Here is a 14,717-nt window from a genome sequence, read left to right as displayed (position 1 = left end):
GGGAGGGGAGGGGAGGGGGGAGGATGGGGTGCTGGTGCTCGGGGTACTGCTGCTGCTGCTGTTTGTGCTGCTGCTGCTGCTCGTGCTGCTGCTGCTGCTGCTGCTGCTGCTGCTGCTGCTGCAGTGTTGGTTGGTTTGTGTGTTGTTTGGCGTGAAGGGCGGCACATGGGGATTGGGAAGCGGAAAGGCACTCGAGACGCGCGGCTGCCTGCGAAGGTGCTTTGGATGCGGCGGCAGCGCGTGCTGCGGCGGCTGCTGAAGAAGTACAGAGACGCGAAGAAGATCGACAGCCACATGTGGGGTCTTTGGGTGGAAAGCGGCGCTTTTTTCGGCTTTTTTGTTTATTTTATTCTTCCAAATTATTTATTTTATATTATTCGAGTTTACTCGCCGAAATTTGACGCAATTTGACCCCAGATCGCCCAGCTTTCCACTCCTGCTGCTGCTGCTGCGCTGCTGCTGCTGCTGCTGCTGCGCTGCTGCTGCTGCTGCTGCTGCTGCAGGTACCACAAGCTGTACGTGCGGTGCAAGGGGAACCAGTTCAAAAACAAAAGAGTTTTGATCGAAGCATCGAAGCAATTCACAATGAGAAGAACTTGAAGGTCAAGGAGAAGGCGCTGCAGGAGCAGGTGGACGCGCGGAAGCAGAAGGCAGCAGCCCAGAAGGAAAAGAGGAAGCTGAAGGAAGAAAACAAAAAGGCCGGAGTTGCTGCTGCCAAGCCCGCGCAGTAGCTGCTGCACAGGCTCTGCATGCAGCAGCAGCAGCAGCAGCAGCAGCAGCTGCTGCTGCAGTGCTGCAGCAGCAGCTGCTGCAGTGCTGGCGCATTTCCCCTCCTTTTGCCCCCAACTCCCTCCCCAGCAGCAAAAACAGCAGCAAAAACAGCAGCAAAAAGCAAACTGGAACTTCTCGGATATTTATTTCTGTTGCTTTTTGCGAAAAGTCGAAACTTGAACTGCACTTGAACTGCGGCGCTGCGGTGTACAGACACCTCGCGAACGCTGCTGCTGCCGCTGCCGCTTAGGCTTAGAGTCGAGTCTTTGGCCTTCCAAAATAAATTAAAGTTCATTTTTAATTACTTTTAATTCACATTTTCAAATTAAATAGTCCTGAGAACAAAAGTAATGACCCCTTCGGCCCTCCATTTGGATTTGCAAAATAGTTGAGTTCAACTTCACCCAATTTCCGCCATTTCGGTGAAAATGACTCCGGCCAGCAGCAGCAGCAGCAGCAGCAGCAGCAGCAGCAGCAGCAGCAGCTTCGCTGTGGGGCTGTTTTGCTGCTGCTGTTTGTCTCGAAGCAAAGAGGTTGAAAATGAAAGAGCAGCAGCAAAGTTGAGTTGGCCCTGGGGATGGCATGCTGGAGGCAGCTTTCTGCGCAGTTTAGCTGGCTAGCCAGCTAGCTAGCTAGTTTGCTAGCTAGCCAACCAGCTGGCTGGCCAGGTATCCAGCTAGCCAGCTAGTTAGCTAGCTAGCCAACCAGCTGGCTGGCTAGCTACCAGCTAGCTAGCTAGCTAGACTGTTAGCTGCCTCGAAGAGGGTGCCTTTGCTGCCAAGTCTTAGTGTGTGGATGCAGCTAGCTAGCTGTGCAGCTAGCCATTGCGCAGCTAGCTAGCTGGGTATATAGCTAGCTAGCCATCCGTGCAGCTAGCTAGCTAGCTGCTCAGTTTCCTGGGGGCGAGTAGCCCCAACTAGCTGCTGCACCTCCGCTAGCTAGCTGGTCTGTTATGGGCTCATTGCGTTGGGTTTCCAAACCCTAAACCCTAAAACGTGGTTTAGGCCTCTTCGGCTAGGGTTTAGGGTTTTTGGCGTTTTGTCCGCAGCCCATTTCTGTCTTTTCTTTTGGAGTTTATTTGCCAATCTATTATTTAAAAACATTAATTTATTTTTCAAATTCATAAAAGATTATATAAATGATTAATATTGCATTTAAAAGACAAACTGCAAACGCCCCCCACGGGCGTGGGGTGTACGTACACCTGAAGGCCGCGAAGCAAAAGGAAATTTAAACCTTTCGAAAACCTCCACAAGTTTAATAATAATAATAATATGATAATAATAATAATAATAATAATAATAATAATAATAATAATAATAATACAATGTTGTAACACTAATAATATAATAATAATAGTTATAGTAGTAATAATACTAATAATTAGTAATAATAATAATATAATAATAACCATATAATAATATAATGATAATATAATAATAATAATAATAATAATAATAATAATAATAATAATAATAATAAAGAGAAACTTTTATTGTCTTAGGGTTTTTTTTCTCTTTAGGGTTTTGTTTGCCCCTCAGAAGAGAACAAACAAACAAACTAAATAACTAACAAAATAAATAAATAAATAAATAAATAAATAAATAAATAAATAAATAAATAAATAAATAAATGAATAAATAAATAACAGAATAAACAACTAACTAACTAACTAACTAACCAACTAACTAAATAAATAAATAAATAAATAAATAAACAACTAACTAACTAACTAACTAAATAAATACATAACAAACTAACTAACTAACTAACTAACTAACTAACTAACTAAGTAAATAAATAAATAAATAAATAAACAACTAACTAACTAACTAAATAACTAAATAAATAAATAAATAAACAACTAACTAACTAACTAACTAAATAACTAAATTAATAAATAAATAAATGAACAACTAACTAACTAAACAAATAAATAACAAACTAACTAAGTGACTAACTAACTAACTAAGTAACTAGCTAACTAAATAAATAAATAATAAACAACTAACTAACTAACTAACTAACTAACTAAATAAATAAATAAATAAATAAATAAACAACTAACTAAATAACTAACTAACTAACTAACTAACTAACTAACTAAATAAATAAATAAATAAATAAATAAATAAATAAACAAATAAATATTGGATTAATGAATATACTAACGAGTGGTAGATGGCCCAAATGCGAGAACTCCGACTTGCAGCGATGCAGCAAAACTAGGAGAAGCAGCAGCTGCAGCAGCAGCTGCAGCAGCAGCTGCAGCAGCAGCTGCAGCAGCAGCTGCAGCAGCAGCTGCAGCAGCAGCTGCTGTTGCTGCAGTAGCAGCAGCAGCAGCAGCAGCAAAAAAAACAAGACGCTGCAGCAGCAAACTCCTCATGCTGCTGCCTCCACCGCCTCAATGCGGACGGAGCCTGCTGCATCAGGAAGCTTATCGTTCAATTCCATCTGAGACAAACACCCTAAACCCTAAACCCTAAACCCTAAACCCTAAACCCTAAACCCTAAACCCTAAACCCTCCCACCTGCAGCTCCAGCGTTATCTGCCGCTTTTCTTTATTTGTTTCAATCAGCAGCACAGAACCTCCGTGGCTCTGCAGCAGCGGCCGCAGCTGCGTCAAGACTTCTTCAACTGCAGCATCCGACAGCGGCACCCTATCTGCTGCTGCTGCTGCTGCTGCTGCTGCTGCTGCTGCTGCTGCTGCTGTGGGGTCCTCGCTGCTGCTGCCTAGGGGGCAGTCGCCGCCCGGGCCCGCTCCCAAGTGCTGCGCCTCAGCTTCCTGCTGCGGCGCTGCTGCTGCTGCCTCTGCTGCTGCTGTTGCTGCTGTGGCGGCCTCTGCTGCTGCTGCTGTGGCGGCCTCTGTTGCTGCTGCTGCATCTCCCGCTGCTGCTGCTTCTCCTGTTGCTGCTGCTGTAGTGTCTGCTGCTGAGAAGAGAGCCAGGTGCTGCCGCGGCGGCTTCTGCTGCGCCGCGACGCGCGTTGCTGCAGCAGCTGCTGCAGCGTTCGCTGCAGTAGCAGCAGCAGCAGCAGCAGCAGCAGCAGCAGCAGCGTCAGCGGCCCAGGGCCCCATGAAGGCACTGGGCAAAGGAGACAGAGAAACAAAGGCCCGGCGGCTAGCCAAGAGGCAGCTAGCCAGCGGGCAGCTAGCTAGCCAGCTAGCCAGCAGCCAGCTAGCCAGCAGCCAGCTAGCTAGCTGCCCCATGAGGCGCAGAGCAGCAGCAGCAACTCGCAGCAAGAGAGGGGGAATCTGCAGCAGCAGCTGCTGCTGCTGCCGGTGCTGTTGCTGCTGCTGCAGCAGATGCTCCTGTTGCTGGTACTGTTGCTGTTGCAGCTGCAGCTACTGCTGCCGCTGCTGCTGTTGCTGCTTCAGCTGCTGCTGCTGCTGCTGCTGCGGGTGCTGCTGCTGCTGCAGCAGCAGAAGGTGGAAGGAGAGCAGCAAAGAAAGCAAATTGAGTCTCTAGCTGCTGCTTCCTCTTTTCCTCTATTTCGGGTTTCCTTGTGGGGCCCCACAGCCCCCCGTGGGGGAAAAGTCGAGGGTTTAGGGTTTAGGGTTTAGGGTTTGGACTTCAGCCGTTCGGGTCTAGGGTTTGTCAGCTACGGTTAGGGTTTAGGGTTTAGGGTTTAGGGTTTAGGGTTTAGGGTTTAGGGTTTAGAAGGAGGAACACAGTCCGAAAGACACTTGGCCGATTTGAAATGAACAAATTAAAGAAATAAACCATTTAACTAGGGTGTATGTACACCCCAGCCCTTTAAAAAAGACAGACAGACACTGGGGGCCCCCTGGGGCCCCTCTAGTACCCTCTGGGGGCCCCCTGGGGGCCCCCTGTAGGGGGGCCCCCTAGGGGCCCCTGGGGGGCCTCGTGGGGGCCCCCGAGCCGCGTCGTCGATGCTGGGTGTTTGCTGGAGTCTGTGGCTGTTTTTAATGGAAGTTGGGTTTTGAAAAGTGATGTTTGAAGAATTAAATAAATGAAATTGAAATGAAGTTTGCTGCAGCAGCAGAGGGGTTGCTGCTGCTGCAGTGTACAGACACCAGCGGTCCTGAGCAGCTCCGGGTGTACGCGCAGCACAGCAGCAGCAGCAGAAAGGCCAGCCGCGTGGCTGCGTGGGAAAGCTTTTGCATTTAATTCAATTAAGTCATTTAATTGAATTAAATGAATTAATTGAATTAATTGAATTAATTTGCTGCACTTTTGCTGCAGTTTAAGCGGAGAAAAGGCTGGCTGCTGCAGCGGAGTCCGCGGTGGCAGCAGCAGCTGCTCTGAGGCGGCTGCGGCGCCGCGAGCGCCCAACTGCGGGATTAAACCCTCAAATAAAGGGATTAAACCCTCAAATAAACCCTTTTTATCATTTAATTCTTTTTATTTTCCTTTTTTAATCCAATGGACATTTGCATTCGCCAAAACATCACTGCGGACAGACCCTCCTCAGTGCTTCGGCTGTATGCTGACCCCCGCGGAAGAGCCCTCCGCTGCTTTGCGGTGTCTGAACAGGGCGGCCTTGCTGCTGTTTGCCTCTGCGCCTATCCCAAGCGGGCTCTTGCTGCAGCAGCAGCAGCTTTCTCCAGCAGCAGCAGCAGCAGCAGCAGCAGCAGCAGCGGCGGCGGTCCCCCATCCCGCGCACCCGAGGCAGCCGGGCCGCCTGAAGGGCCCCCTGGGGGGCCCCCTGAAGAGCTCCCTGGGGGCCCCCCTGGGGGCCCCCTTGGGGGGCCCCCAGAAGGGCCCCCAGAAGGGCCCCCAGCCCAGGGGGCCCCCGCGGGCCTGAGGCCCTGCTGCTCGAGCCCCTCTGCAGCAGCAGAAGAGGAGCAGCAGGGGGATTTGCTGCAGCAGCAGCAGCAGCAGCAGCAGCCCTCCTGCGGGGCCCCTGAGGGGCCCCGCAGGAGGGCTGGTACTTTTGGTTTTGGGTCTGGTCCCAGGAAAAAGGTAAAGACAGAAGCAAATGCCCCAGCAGCAGCAGCAGACTCCGCAGCAGCAGCAGCAGCTGCTGCTGCTGCTGCTGCAGCAGCGGCAGCAGTGGGAGCGGGAGCCGCATTGCACGGGGCAGAGGAACAGCAAGAGCAGCAGCAGCCGGAGCGTCCGCAGCAGCAGCAAGAAGCACAGCAGCAGGACAAGCAGCAAACCCAGCAGCAGCAGCAGCAAGAGCAGCAGCAGCAGCAGCAGCAGCAGCAGCAGCAGCAGCAGCAAGGAGACGGGTCCTGCATCGTTCTTGTGGACACAAGGCACCTGCTGCCCTTCTGGGAGTTGTGTCTGGGGGGCCCCTCTGCTGCTGCAGGGGGCCCCCTGCTGCAGCCGATCCGCTGCTGCTGCTGCTGCTGCAACCGCTGCCACCTGGGTCTCTGCCGCCGCTGCTCTGATGGGCCCGTCTCAGCAGCAGCAGCAGCAGCAGCAGCAGCAGCAGTCGGGGATGAACAAGCAGCAACAGCAGCAGCAGCAACAGCACCAAGAGATGAACGAACAGGAGCAACCGCAGCAGCAGCAGCAGCAGCAGCAGCAGCAGCAGCAGCAGCACGCGGCCCTCCGCCCTTCCGCTGCACTTCAGTCTCTTTTGCATGCAATGATTGCTGCCTCGTTTTGGTGGACGCAGCAGGGGCAGTAGAGATCCTCGCGCTGCGGCCCATCGCAGCAGCAGCAGCAGCAGCAGCAGCAGCAAAGGCATCATCTGCAGCAGCAGCAGCAGCAGCAGCAGGGGAATGCCCTGCTGCTGCTGCTGGGGACCCCAAGGCAGCCCCCGCAAACCCTGCGGAAGCAGCAGCAGCAGCAGCAAGCGCGCCCGCAAGCTCAGCACCCGGAGCAGCAGCAGGAGCCCCCGCTGCAGCAGCAGCAGCAGGAGCCCCCGCTGCAGCAGCAGCAGCAGCAGCAGCAGCAGCAACGCATGCAGTGGGGGCCCCCTACCCGCGGCGTCTGGCGCGCCTGGAGCTGCTGCCCTGCAGGCTGCTGGGGGGCCCCCTGCTGCTGCAGACTTTTCATTTGCTGCGGGTGGGGGCCCTCAGCAGCAAAGAGCAGCACGAGCTGCTGCTGTCTTCTTTTTGGCTGCAAGACAGGTGGGCCGGGCCCACCTGCTGCCCCCACTCCCAGCCAGCCCCCAGCAGCAGCAGCAGCAGCAGCAGCAGCAGCAGCAGCAGCGGCAGCAGCAGCAGCGGCAGCTGCAGCAGCAGCAGCGCTCCCAGCAGCAGCAGCAGCAGCAGCAGCAGCGCTCCCAGCAGCAGCAGCAGCAGCAGCGCTTCCAGCGGCAGCAGCAGCGGCGCTCCCAGCAGCAGCAGCAGCAAGCCTCGCCGCAGCAGCAGCAGCAGCAGCAGCAGCAGCAGCAGGGGGAGGGAGGACCTGGTGCAGGAAAGTGCGGAGGGCTGGGCCGTGCTGCGGGCGCGGAGCTGGGATCGGTGGGATCGCGATCCCACCGATCCCAACTCCCGGCCCCCCTTCAGGGGCCCTTATTTGTTTGCTGAAGTTTTGCTGCAGCTGCAGCAGCAGCCGCCGCTGCGGCTGCTGCTGGACTTGTCGCAGCAGCAAGTGCTGCGCTGCGTCTCGCTGCTGCCCTTCGAGCTCGCAGCAGCTTGCCTCGCCTTCACTGCAGCAGCAGCCCCGCACCCCCCGCAGCAGCAGCAGCAGCAGCAGCAGCAGCAGCAGCAGCAGCGAGGGCCGGAGAGAGGCGCGGACTGCAGCAACGCGGGAGGGGCCTCCTGGGACTCGGAGGGGCCTGCTGCTGCTGCTGCAGCTGCTGCTGCAGCTGCAGCGGCGGAGGCGCGCAGCACAAAGGGGCCCCCCACGTCTTCTGAGGAACTGCAGCAGCAGCAGCAGCGGCAGCAGCACGAGCACCACGAGCAGCAGCACGAGCAGCAGCAGCAGCAGCAGCAGGAGCGCGCTGCACGCAGCCAAACTGCCCCTGCGCAGCGGCTAAGGCGGGGCAACCCCAGGGGCCCCCGGGGGCCCCCCGGATCTGCAGAAAAGGTGGAGGGGAGGCTGCGGCTGAGCAGCTATGCGCATGCATTATTTCAGTTCAATCCGAATGCCTCTTTGCGGCTGACTCACGGGGTGTACGTACACCTCAGCGGCGAGAAGCAGCAGCAGCAGCAGCAGCAGCAGCAGCAGCAGCAGCAGCAGCAGCAGCAGCAGCAGCAGGGGCTGCGTGCTGCTGCTGTGTCCCCCAGCAAGTCCCTCTCGCAGCTGCACAGGGACTTTCCCGTGGGCGTTTTCAGGCAGCAGCTGGAGACAGACAAGCGGCTGCCGCTGGTGCCGCTGCCGCCAGCAGCAGCAGCAGCAGCAGCAGCAGCGGATGCAGCAGCAGCAGCAGCAGCAGAGTGGGAAGGCAGCAGGTGGCTCGTCGCACTCGCGCTGCCCTGCGGGATGATTGTCGTCGTGGACCTTCACCACAGAGTCTTGGCCAGGTAATTTGCTGCTGCTGCTGCTGCTGCTGCTGCTGCTGCTGCTGCTGCTTGCTGCTGCTGCTGCTGCTGCTGCTGTTCACATTGTTGCTGCTGCTTCTCAAGCTGCTGCTGCTGCTGCTCTGGCTCTGAAACTGCCGTTTCTGCTGTTCCTGCTTTTGCTGCTGCCTCGACAATCCCGTGCACAAGGAATGGAACATTTGTAGCCCAGTGCTTCGTTTAGGGTTTAGGGTTTAGGGTTTAGGGTTTAGGGTTTAGGGTTTAGGGTTTGGGTGGCAGGTACCGCTTCCCCACTGCGAGGGCTGGGGCATTTGACCATCTGGAGGCCCAAGAGGGAGGGGCCTTTTTGCTAGCTTGGAGAGAGAAGCTTGCTGTGCTGCTGTCTCTCGAACCAGCAGCAGCAGCAGCAGCAGCAGCAGCAGATGCAGCAGCAGCAGACGCAGCAGCAGCAGGGCTTGAAGACGCGACCCGCGACCCCCTCGAGGCCTTCTGGAGGTGCAGGCAAATGGAGACTGCCAGCGACGACGAGCAGCAGCAGCAGCAGCAGCAGCAGCAGCAGCAGCAGCAGGAAGACGAGGCGTCACGAGGGAGCGAAGACGCGCAGAACAGCAGCAGCAACAGCAGCAGCAGCAGCAGCAGCAGCACTGCTGGCTCTTCTTCTACGTCGCGGCGTCTTCTTCATTCAAGGGATAAGAAAGGGCTTCCCGCAGCTAAAGATATACTACAAGGTAAGCTAACTAGGCAGCTAGCTGCCTGCGCAGCTAGCTAGCTAGCTAGCTAGCTAGCTAGCTAGCTAGCTACTAGGTAGCATTGTAGCTAGCTAGCTAGCTAGCTATATAAATAACTAAGTGACTAACTAAGGATTACTGTAGCTAGCTAGCTAGCTGACTAGCTAGCTAGCTAAATAGCTAGCCAGCTAGCTAGCTAGCTAGCTAGCTCGCTAGCTGGCTAGCTAGCTAGCTAGCCACGGACCAGCAGTGCCTCGCCAGGTACCCGTGCTTCAAGCTTGCTGTTTATCTTCTTAGCTAGCCAGCTAGTTACCTCTCCAGGCTTGTTCCAGCTAGCTAGCTAGCCAGCTAGCCAGCCAGCCATCTGGGCAGCTAGCTAGCTAGCTAGCTCGCTAGCTAGCTAGCTAGCTAGCTAGCTAGCTAGCGTTTGTGCCTGCGGGGCTGCTGCCGCTCGGTTGCTGCAGGGGAGAGCCCCACAGCTGAAGATGAGCAGCAGCAGGGGAGCGCGCTTGCTGGGGGCTGGAGCAGCAGCAGCTGGCTTGCTGGCAGCAGGAGCAGCGCAGCAGCAGCAGCAGCAGCAGCAGCAGCAGCAGCAAGAGAGCCCCTCAGCCTCAAAGTGCACACTGAGCTGCCCGTGGGCGGCCGCTTCGGCCAAAGCGGAGCCAAAATGGAAAGATTTGCTGTTTGCTGCTTCTCGAGGGACCCGCTGCTGCAGTGGCTTGCTGTTGCTTCCAGGAAGGGGCTCGTGAGCTGCTGCTGCTGCTGCTGCTGCTGCTGCTGCTGCTGCTGCTGCTGCTGGGGTTGATGCTGGTGCGGCTGGGCTGGGGCTCATGGTGCTGTTGTTGCTGCTGCTGCTGGGGCCGGGGCGTATGTTGCTGCTGCTGCTTTTGCTGCTGCTGCTCTTGCTGCTGCTGCAGCAGCATTTGCTTCTCACAGTAGCAGCAGCAGCAGCAGCAGCCTCAGCAGCAGCAGCAGCAGCGGCCACACCACAAACACCACCAGCACCACAGCAGCAGCAGCAGCAGCAACAACACAAATAACAGCACACCACCTTCACCACCACCACCACCACCTCCCTCATCATCATTTGCTGCTGCTGCTGCTGCTGCTGCTGCTGCTGCTGCTGCTGCTGCAGTCGCAGCGGGTGTTATATTTTGTGCGTCTGGGGGCCCACAGCCCCCGCGGGCTTTCGCGCAAAGACCTTCACTTGGAGACGGCCTTTTTGCCTTTGCCTTTGCAGGTAATTTTAATTTTTTTTTTAATTTTTTAAATTTATTTTTAACTTTTTAAATCAAATTTTGGCACTTTTTAGCCCATTTTAAAGCCCTTTTAAAGCTCTTTTCAAGTCCTTTTGAAGGCCTCTTCAAATCCTTTTGAAAGATCTTCCAAAGAACTTTAAAAGGACTTCAAAAGTATTTTCTAAATTCCTTTGAAGTACTTCTAGAGTCTTTTTAAAAGTCTTTTTAAAAATATTTTAAAGACCTTTTTAGTCTTTTCAAAATCCTTTGAAAGTCCTTTTTTCTTTTTAAAATTTTTGTTTTTTTATTTTTTATTTTTGGAGATTCCATTTCTGATTTGTTTTAATTTTTTGGCTGTCTTTGCAGTTTCTTTGAAGATCTTTTTTGGCATTTTTGTTTCATCTTTTGAATCCTTTTAATCATTTTAATCTTTTAAATCTTTTTGATCTTTTTTGTCTTTTTGTCTTTTATTTCTTTCAACATATTTAATCTCTTTTTCTGCTTCTTTTCGTGTCTTTAAAGCCCCCTCATCTGCTGTGCTGCTGCTGCTGCTGCTGCTGCTGCTGCTGCTGCTGCTGCTGCAGCTGCAGTGGCTGCCGCGTTCGCCCTCGTCTTTGCTGCTGCTGCCGGACCACCGCCGCTTTTTGTGTCTTCTTTCTTTTGTGTCTTCTCCGCATTCTGAGATTTGTTTAATTCAACCATATATCCATTTCCCGCCCTGCAGCAGCAACAAGCAGGACCTCGAGGCTCCCTGGGGCTACGACCTGGGCAGCAGCAGCAGCAGCAGCAGCAGCAGCGGCAGCAGCAGCAGCAGCGGCAGCAGCAGCAGCAGCGGCGGCAGCAGCGGGGAGGAGGGGCCCCCGCAGCGGGGCCCCGGGGGCCCCCAGAAACTTAAAGCAGCAAAGAAGTCTCTTAAGTATTCTATGCATAATCATTTGCTGCTAAAAACGAAATTATGCCCCCTTAAAGTGCTGCAGCAGCTGCAGCAGCAGCAGCAGCAGCAGCAGCAGCAGCAGCAGCAGCAGCAGCGGCTCCTCACCGCATGGCTTTCCCCCAAAGAGGCAAAGGCGCGGAAGCCCTCAGGTGTGGGACTTTTGATGTTCTCTTTTTTAATTATTTTAATTATTTTAATTATTTTAGTTATTTTAATTATTTTAATTATTTTAATTGTTTTAATTCTGTTAATCATTTTAATTCTTTTAATTCTTTTAATCATTTTAATCCTTTTGATTCTCTTAAAGCTTCTTCTGTTTTACTTCTTTTTACTTTCTTCTGCTCTTGCCGCTTTTTTCGAGGTTTTCTAAACCCTAAACCCTAAACCCTAAACCCTAGCCTTCCCTGCTCTTTGTCTAAGTGCCAAAACCCTAAACCCTTCACCGCTGAGTTTCTGTTGCTGCCCCTTTGCCCAACGCCCAAACCCTAAACCCCAAACCCTAAACCCTAAGCCGCAATCCCCAAACCCTAGGCTCAAACCCTAAACCCCAAACCCTAAACCCTAAACCCTAAACCCTCGCCGGTGTTGCGTTCTGTGGCGCAGCGCGCGCGCCGTTGAGCTTCGGGGGGTTTTTGTCTTCTTTTGGATTTGAAAAAAGAAATGCAAAAGAAGAAAAGCTTTTGGCACTTTTGTATTCTTCTTACTGCCGCGGAGAAAGCTGTACATACACCCCACACCCGCGCAGCTGTACGTACACCCCACGCCCGCGCAGCTGTACGTACACCCCAAACCAACTCAGCCAACAACTCCTTCTTTCCAATAATGATCTTTGCCAACCAGTTTATTTCATTGCCCGCACTTACGGCCCTTCCGCCACACCCTTTCCACCCTCAGGGGCCCCCTTAGGGGCCCCCTTAGGGGCCCCCTCAGGGGCCCCCTTAGGAGACCCCTTAGGGGCCCCCTTGGGGGCCCCCTTAGGGGCCCCCTTAGGGGCCCCCTTAGGGGCCCCCTTAGGGGCCCCCTTAGAGGACCCCATAGGGACCCCCTTGGGGGCCCCCATAGGGGGCTCCTCAGGGGCCCCCATAGGGGCCCCCACAGGGGCCCCCTTAGCGGTTTCTGGGGGTGGCTCTCTGGGGGCCCCCTTGGGGGTTCCTTTGGGGGCCCCTGTGGGGGCCCCTGTGGGGACTTCTGTGGGGGCCCCTGAGGGGCCCCCACAGGGGCCCGTAGCAGCCAGTGAGGCTGCCCCCAAACGATATGAGGTACCTTTTCGGGGGCCCCCTTTGGGCCCCCCCGGGGGGCCCCCTGAGGGGCCCCTAAGGGGCCCCCTTGAAGGCCCCAATGGGGGCCTTCGTGGGGGGCCCCTTACTGAGCCAGCTGGAGGGCCCCCCTTATCCGTTGGGGGGCCCCCTGCGGGTCTCCTTGGGGGCCCCCTGGGGGGCCCCCCAGGGGGCCCCTGTGAGGGTACTTTAAATATTCCTTTTGGCGAATTGCCTGGGGCAAACTCCACATGGTGTGGGGTTTATATAGGCCAGCCAATGGGCGTTTGGGGCTTTTTAGATGGGGCCCTTCAAATGCATGCAGCAGCAGCTTCTGGGGCCCCAGGACCCCACAGGGGCCCCCCCCAGGGCCATACAGAAGGGGAGGCCCAGGGGGCCCCTGGGGGCCCTTCAGGGGGGCCCCAGGGGGCCCCCCTTTTGCAGGGTCTCACCCCTGGGGCTCCTGCAGGGGGGCCCCAGGGGGACAGCGCTGTTGGGGGCCCCCAGGGGGGCCCCCAAACTCCAGGGGGCCCCCAACCTGCAGGGGCCCCCCAAGGGGGCCCCCAGGGGGACTTCCAAGGGGGCCCCCAGGGGGGCCCCCAAAGGGGCCCCCAGGGGGGCCCCCAGAAGCAGTACCCGCTGCTGCGTCAGAGGCTGCGGCAGCTTTTGGGGGTTTCTACTGAGGAGGTCGAAGGGCCCTTGCAAGGAAGTGCCAATAATACTACGGAAGCAGCAGCAGCAGCAGCAACAGCAGCAGCAGCAGCAACAGCAGCAGCAGCAGCAACAGCAGCAGCAAGCTGCTCTGGGTGCATTTCTGGCGCTGAGAAGCGGCGGCGGTGGAGATTGCAGGAAGAAAGTTTTTCAACAATTTCGGAAAATTTAAAAATAAAAAATTCAAAAAATTCAAAAAATTCAAAAAATTCAAAAAATTCAAAAACTTCAACAAATTCCACAACTCCAACAATAACAACAACCCCACCATCAACAACAACCCAATCCCCACCTGCAGCAGCAGCAGCAGCAGCAGCAGCAGCAGCAGCAATCCCAGCAGCACAGGCAGCATCAGCAGTCCCAGCAGCACAGGCAGCAGCAACAGCCCCAACAGCAGCAGGAGCAGCGGAAGACGCCGCAGCAGCAGCAACTGCAGCAGCAGCAGCAACGGCGGCAGCAGCAGCACCCCCACCCGCTGCAGCAGCAGCAGCAGCCCCGCGCAGCGTGGGGGAGGTGCTGGGCGCAGCGCGTTTGCTGCTGGGTCCTGCTGCTGCTGCTGCTGCTGCTGCTGCGCTGCGGCGCAGCAGACTGTGTCTGCCGAGCGAGCTGGGGGCTGGGGAAGTGTGGGGCGCTGGGGTGTACGTACACCCCGAGGGCGCAGCCCCCGAAGAAGCCTGGTGGGCGCAGCTGCGAGCAGCAGCAGCAGCAAGAACCCCACACCCCACACCTGGGATCGGGATCGGGATCGGGATCGGGATCGCCTCCTCCGAGGACCTCCTCAGGGCCCGCCTCCTCTGGGGCGACCCGCTGGTCCAGGCCGGCAGGAAGTACCGCAACAACTGGCGGCTTCCCGTCGTGTGGCCCAAACCCTAAACCCTAAACCCTAAACCCTAAACCCTAAACCCTAAACCCTAACTTTTTTGTCCTTGGCCGCGCCGCCCTAGGGCGCCAGGCAGCGGCTTCCCCTCTGGGCGCTAGAGACTTCGAAAAGCTACAGACTTGCATGCATGCATGCATGCGTGCATGCATGCATGCATGCATGCGTTATGCATGCATGCATGCATGCAGCGGGCTAATTTGGGTTTTTGAAGCTTTTGCGAGTTAAGTTCTGTTGTTTTCATTTGTCTACTTCGGGGCTAAGGAAGCAAAAAGAAAAGAAACAAAGAAACCTCCAAAGCCCCAAGCCCCGCAACTTCGCACAACCAAAAAACCAACCCCCCATCCACGCATGCATGCACGCATGCACGCATGCATGCATGCATGCATGCATGCATGCATGCGTGCATGCATGCACGCATGCATGCATGCGCGGGGCTGTACACAGTGTAGTGCATGCATGCATGCCGCACGCATGCATGCACCAAAGGCTCCTTCTTGCAAACGCCCATTCACATGCATGCCTGTTTGTTTGCATGCATGCACGCGTGCGTGCATGCATGCATCAGTGACCACTTGCATGCACACGCGCATGCATGCACGCATGCATGCACGCATGCATGCATGCATGCGTGCATGCATGCAGCATTTGCCTTCTTTGCGAGTCCGGCCTAATTGCATCACTGAGTGAGCGGCGGGCTCCGCGTCCGCGGGAAACCCCTCGAAAAGCCCTTTCTGCGCTGCATGCACGCATGCATGCATGCACGCATGCATGCATGCATGCGTGCATGCATGCATGCATGCATGCATGCGTGCATGCA

General features: G+C 55.1%; 3 protein-coding genes across 3 annotated transcripts; 2 read left to right on the top strand and 1 right to left on the bottom strand.

Moving 5' to 3' along the window:
• Nucleotides 1-165: 165 nt before the first annotated feature.
• Nucleotides 166-731, top strand: ENH_00078260 (60S ribosomal protein L19, putative; the record flags this gene model as incomplete). Its single annotated transcript, XM_013577717.1, has 2 exons — nt 166-309; nt 504-731. 2 exons carry the CDS (start codon nt 166-168, stop codon nt 729-731), a joined length of 372 nt encoding a protein of 123 aa, XP_013433171.1.
• Nucleotides 732-3,153: 2,422 nt separating this feature from the next.
• Nucleotides 3,154-3,848, bottom strand: ENH_00078250 (hypothetical protein, conserved; the record flags this gene model as incomplete). Its single annotated transcript, XM_013577716.1, has 2 exons — nt 3,154-3,225; nt 3,303-3,848. The coding sequence occupies 2 exons, from the start codon at nt 3,846-3,848 to the stop codon at nt 3,154-3,156; spliced, it is 618 nt and encodes a 205-aa protein (XP_013433170.1).
• Nucleotides 3,849-12,588: 8,740 nt separating this feature from the next.
• Nucleotides 12,589-13,893, top strand: ENH_00078240 (hypothetical protein, conserved; the record flags this gene model as incomplete). The annotated part of the gene is made up of 1 exon (XM_013577715.1): nt 12,589-13,893. The coding sequence occupies one exon, from the start codon at nt 12,589-12,591 to the stop codon at nt 13,891-13,893; it is 1,305 nt and encodes a 434-aa protein (XP_013433169.1).
• Nucleotides 13,894-14,717: the final 824 nt, after the last annotated feature.

The sequence above is a fragment of the Eimeria necatrix genome, genomic scaffold (assembly GCF_000499385.1).
Source record: "Eimeria necatrix Houghton genomic scaffold, Enh_scaff825, whole genome shotgun sequence".
In the NCBI taxonomy this organism is placed as follows: Eukaryota; Apicomplexa; class Conoidasida; order Eucoccidiorida; family Eimeriidae; genus Eimeria; species Eimeria necatrix.
The sequence above is the reverse complement of the archived record's forward strand: the minus strand, read 5'-3'. Positions and strand labels throughout refer to the sequence as shown.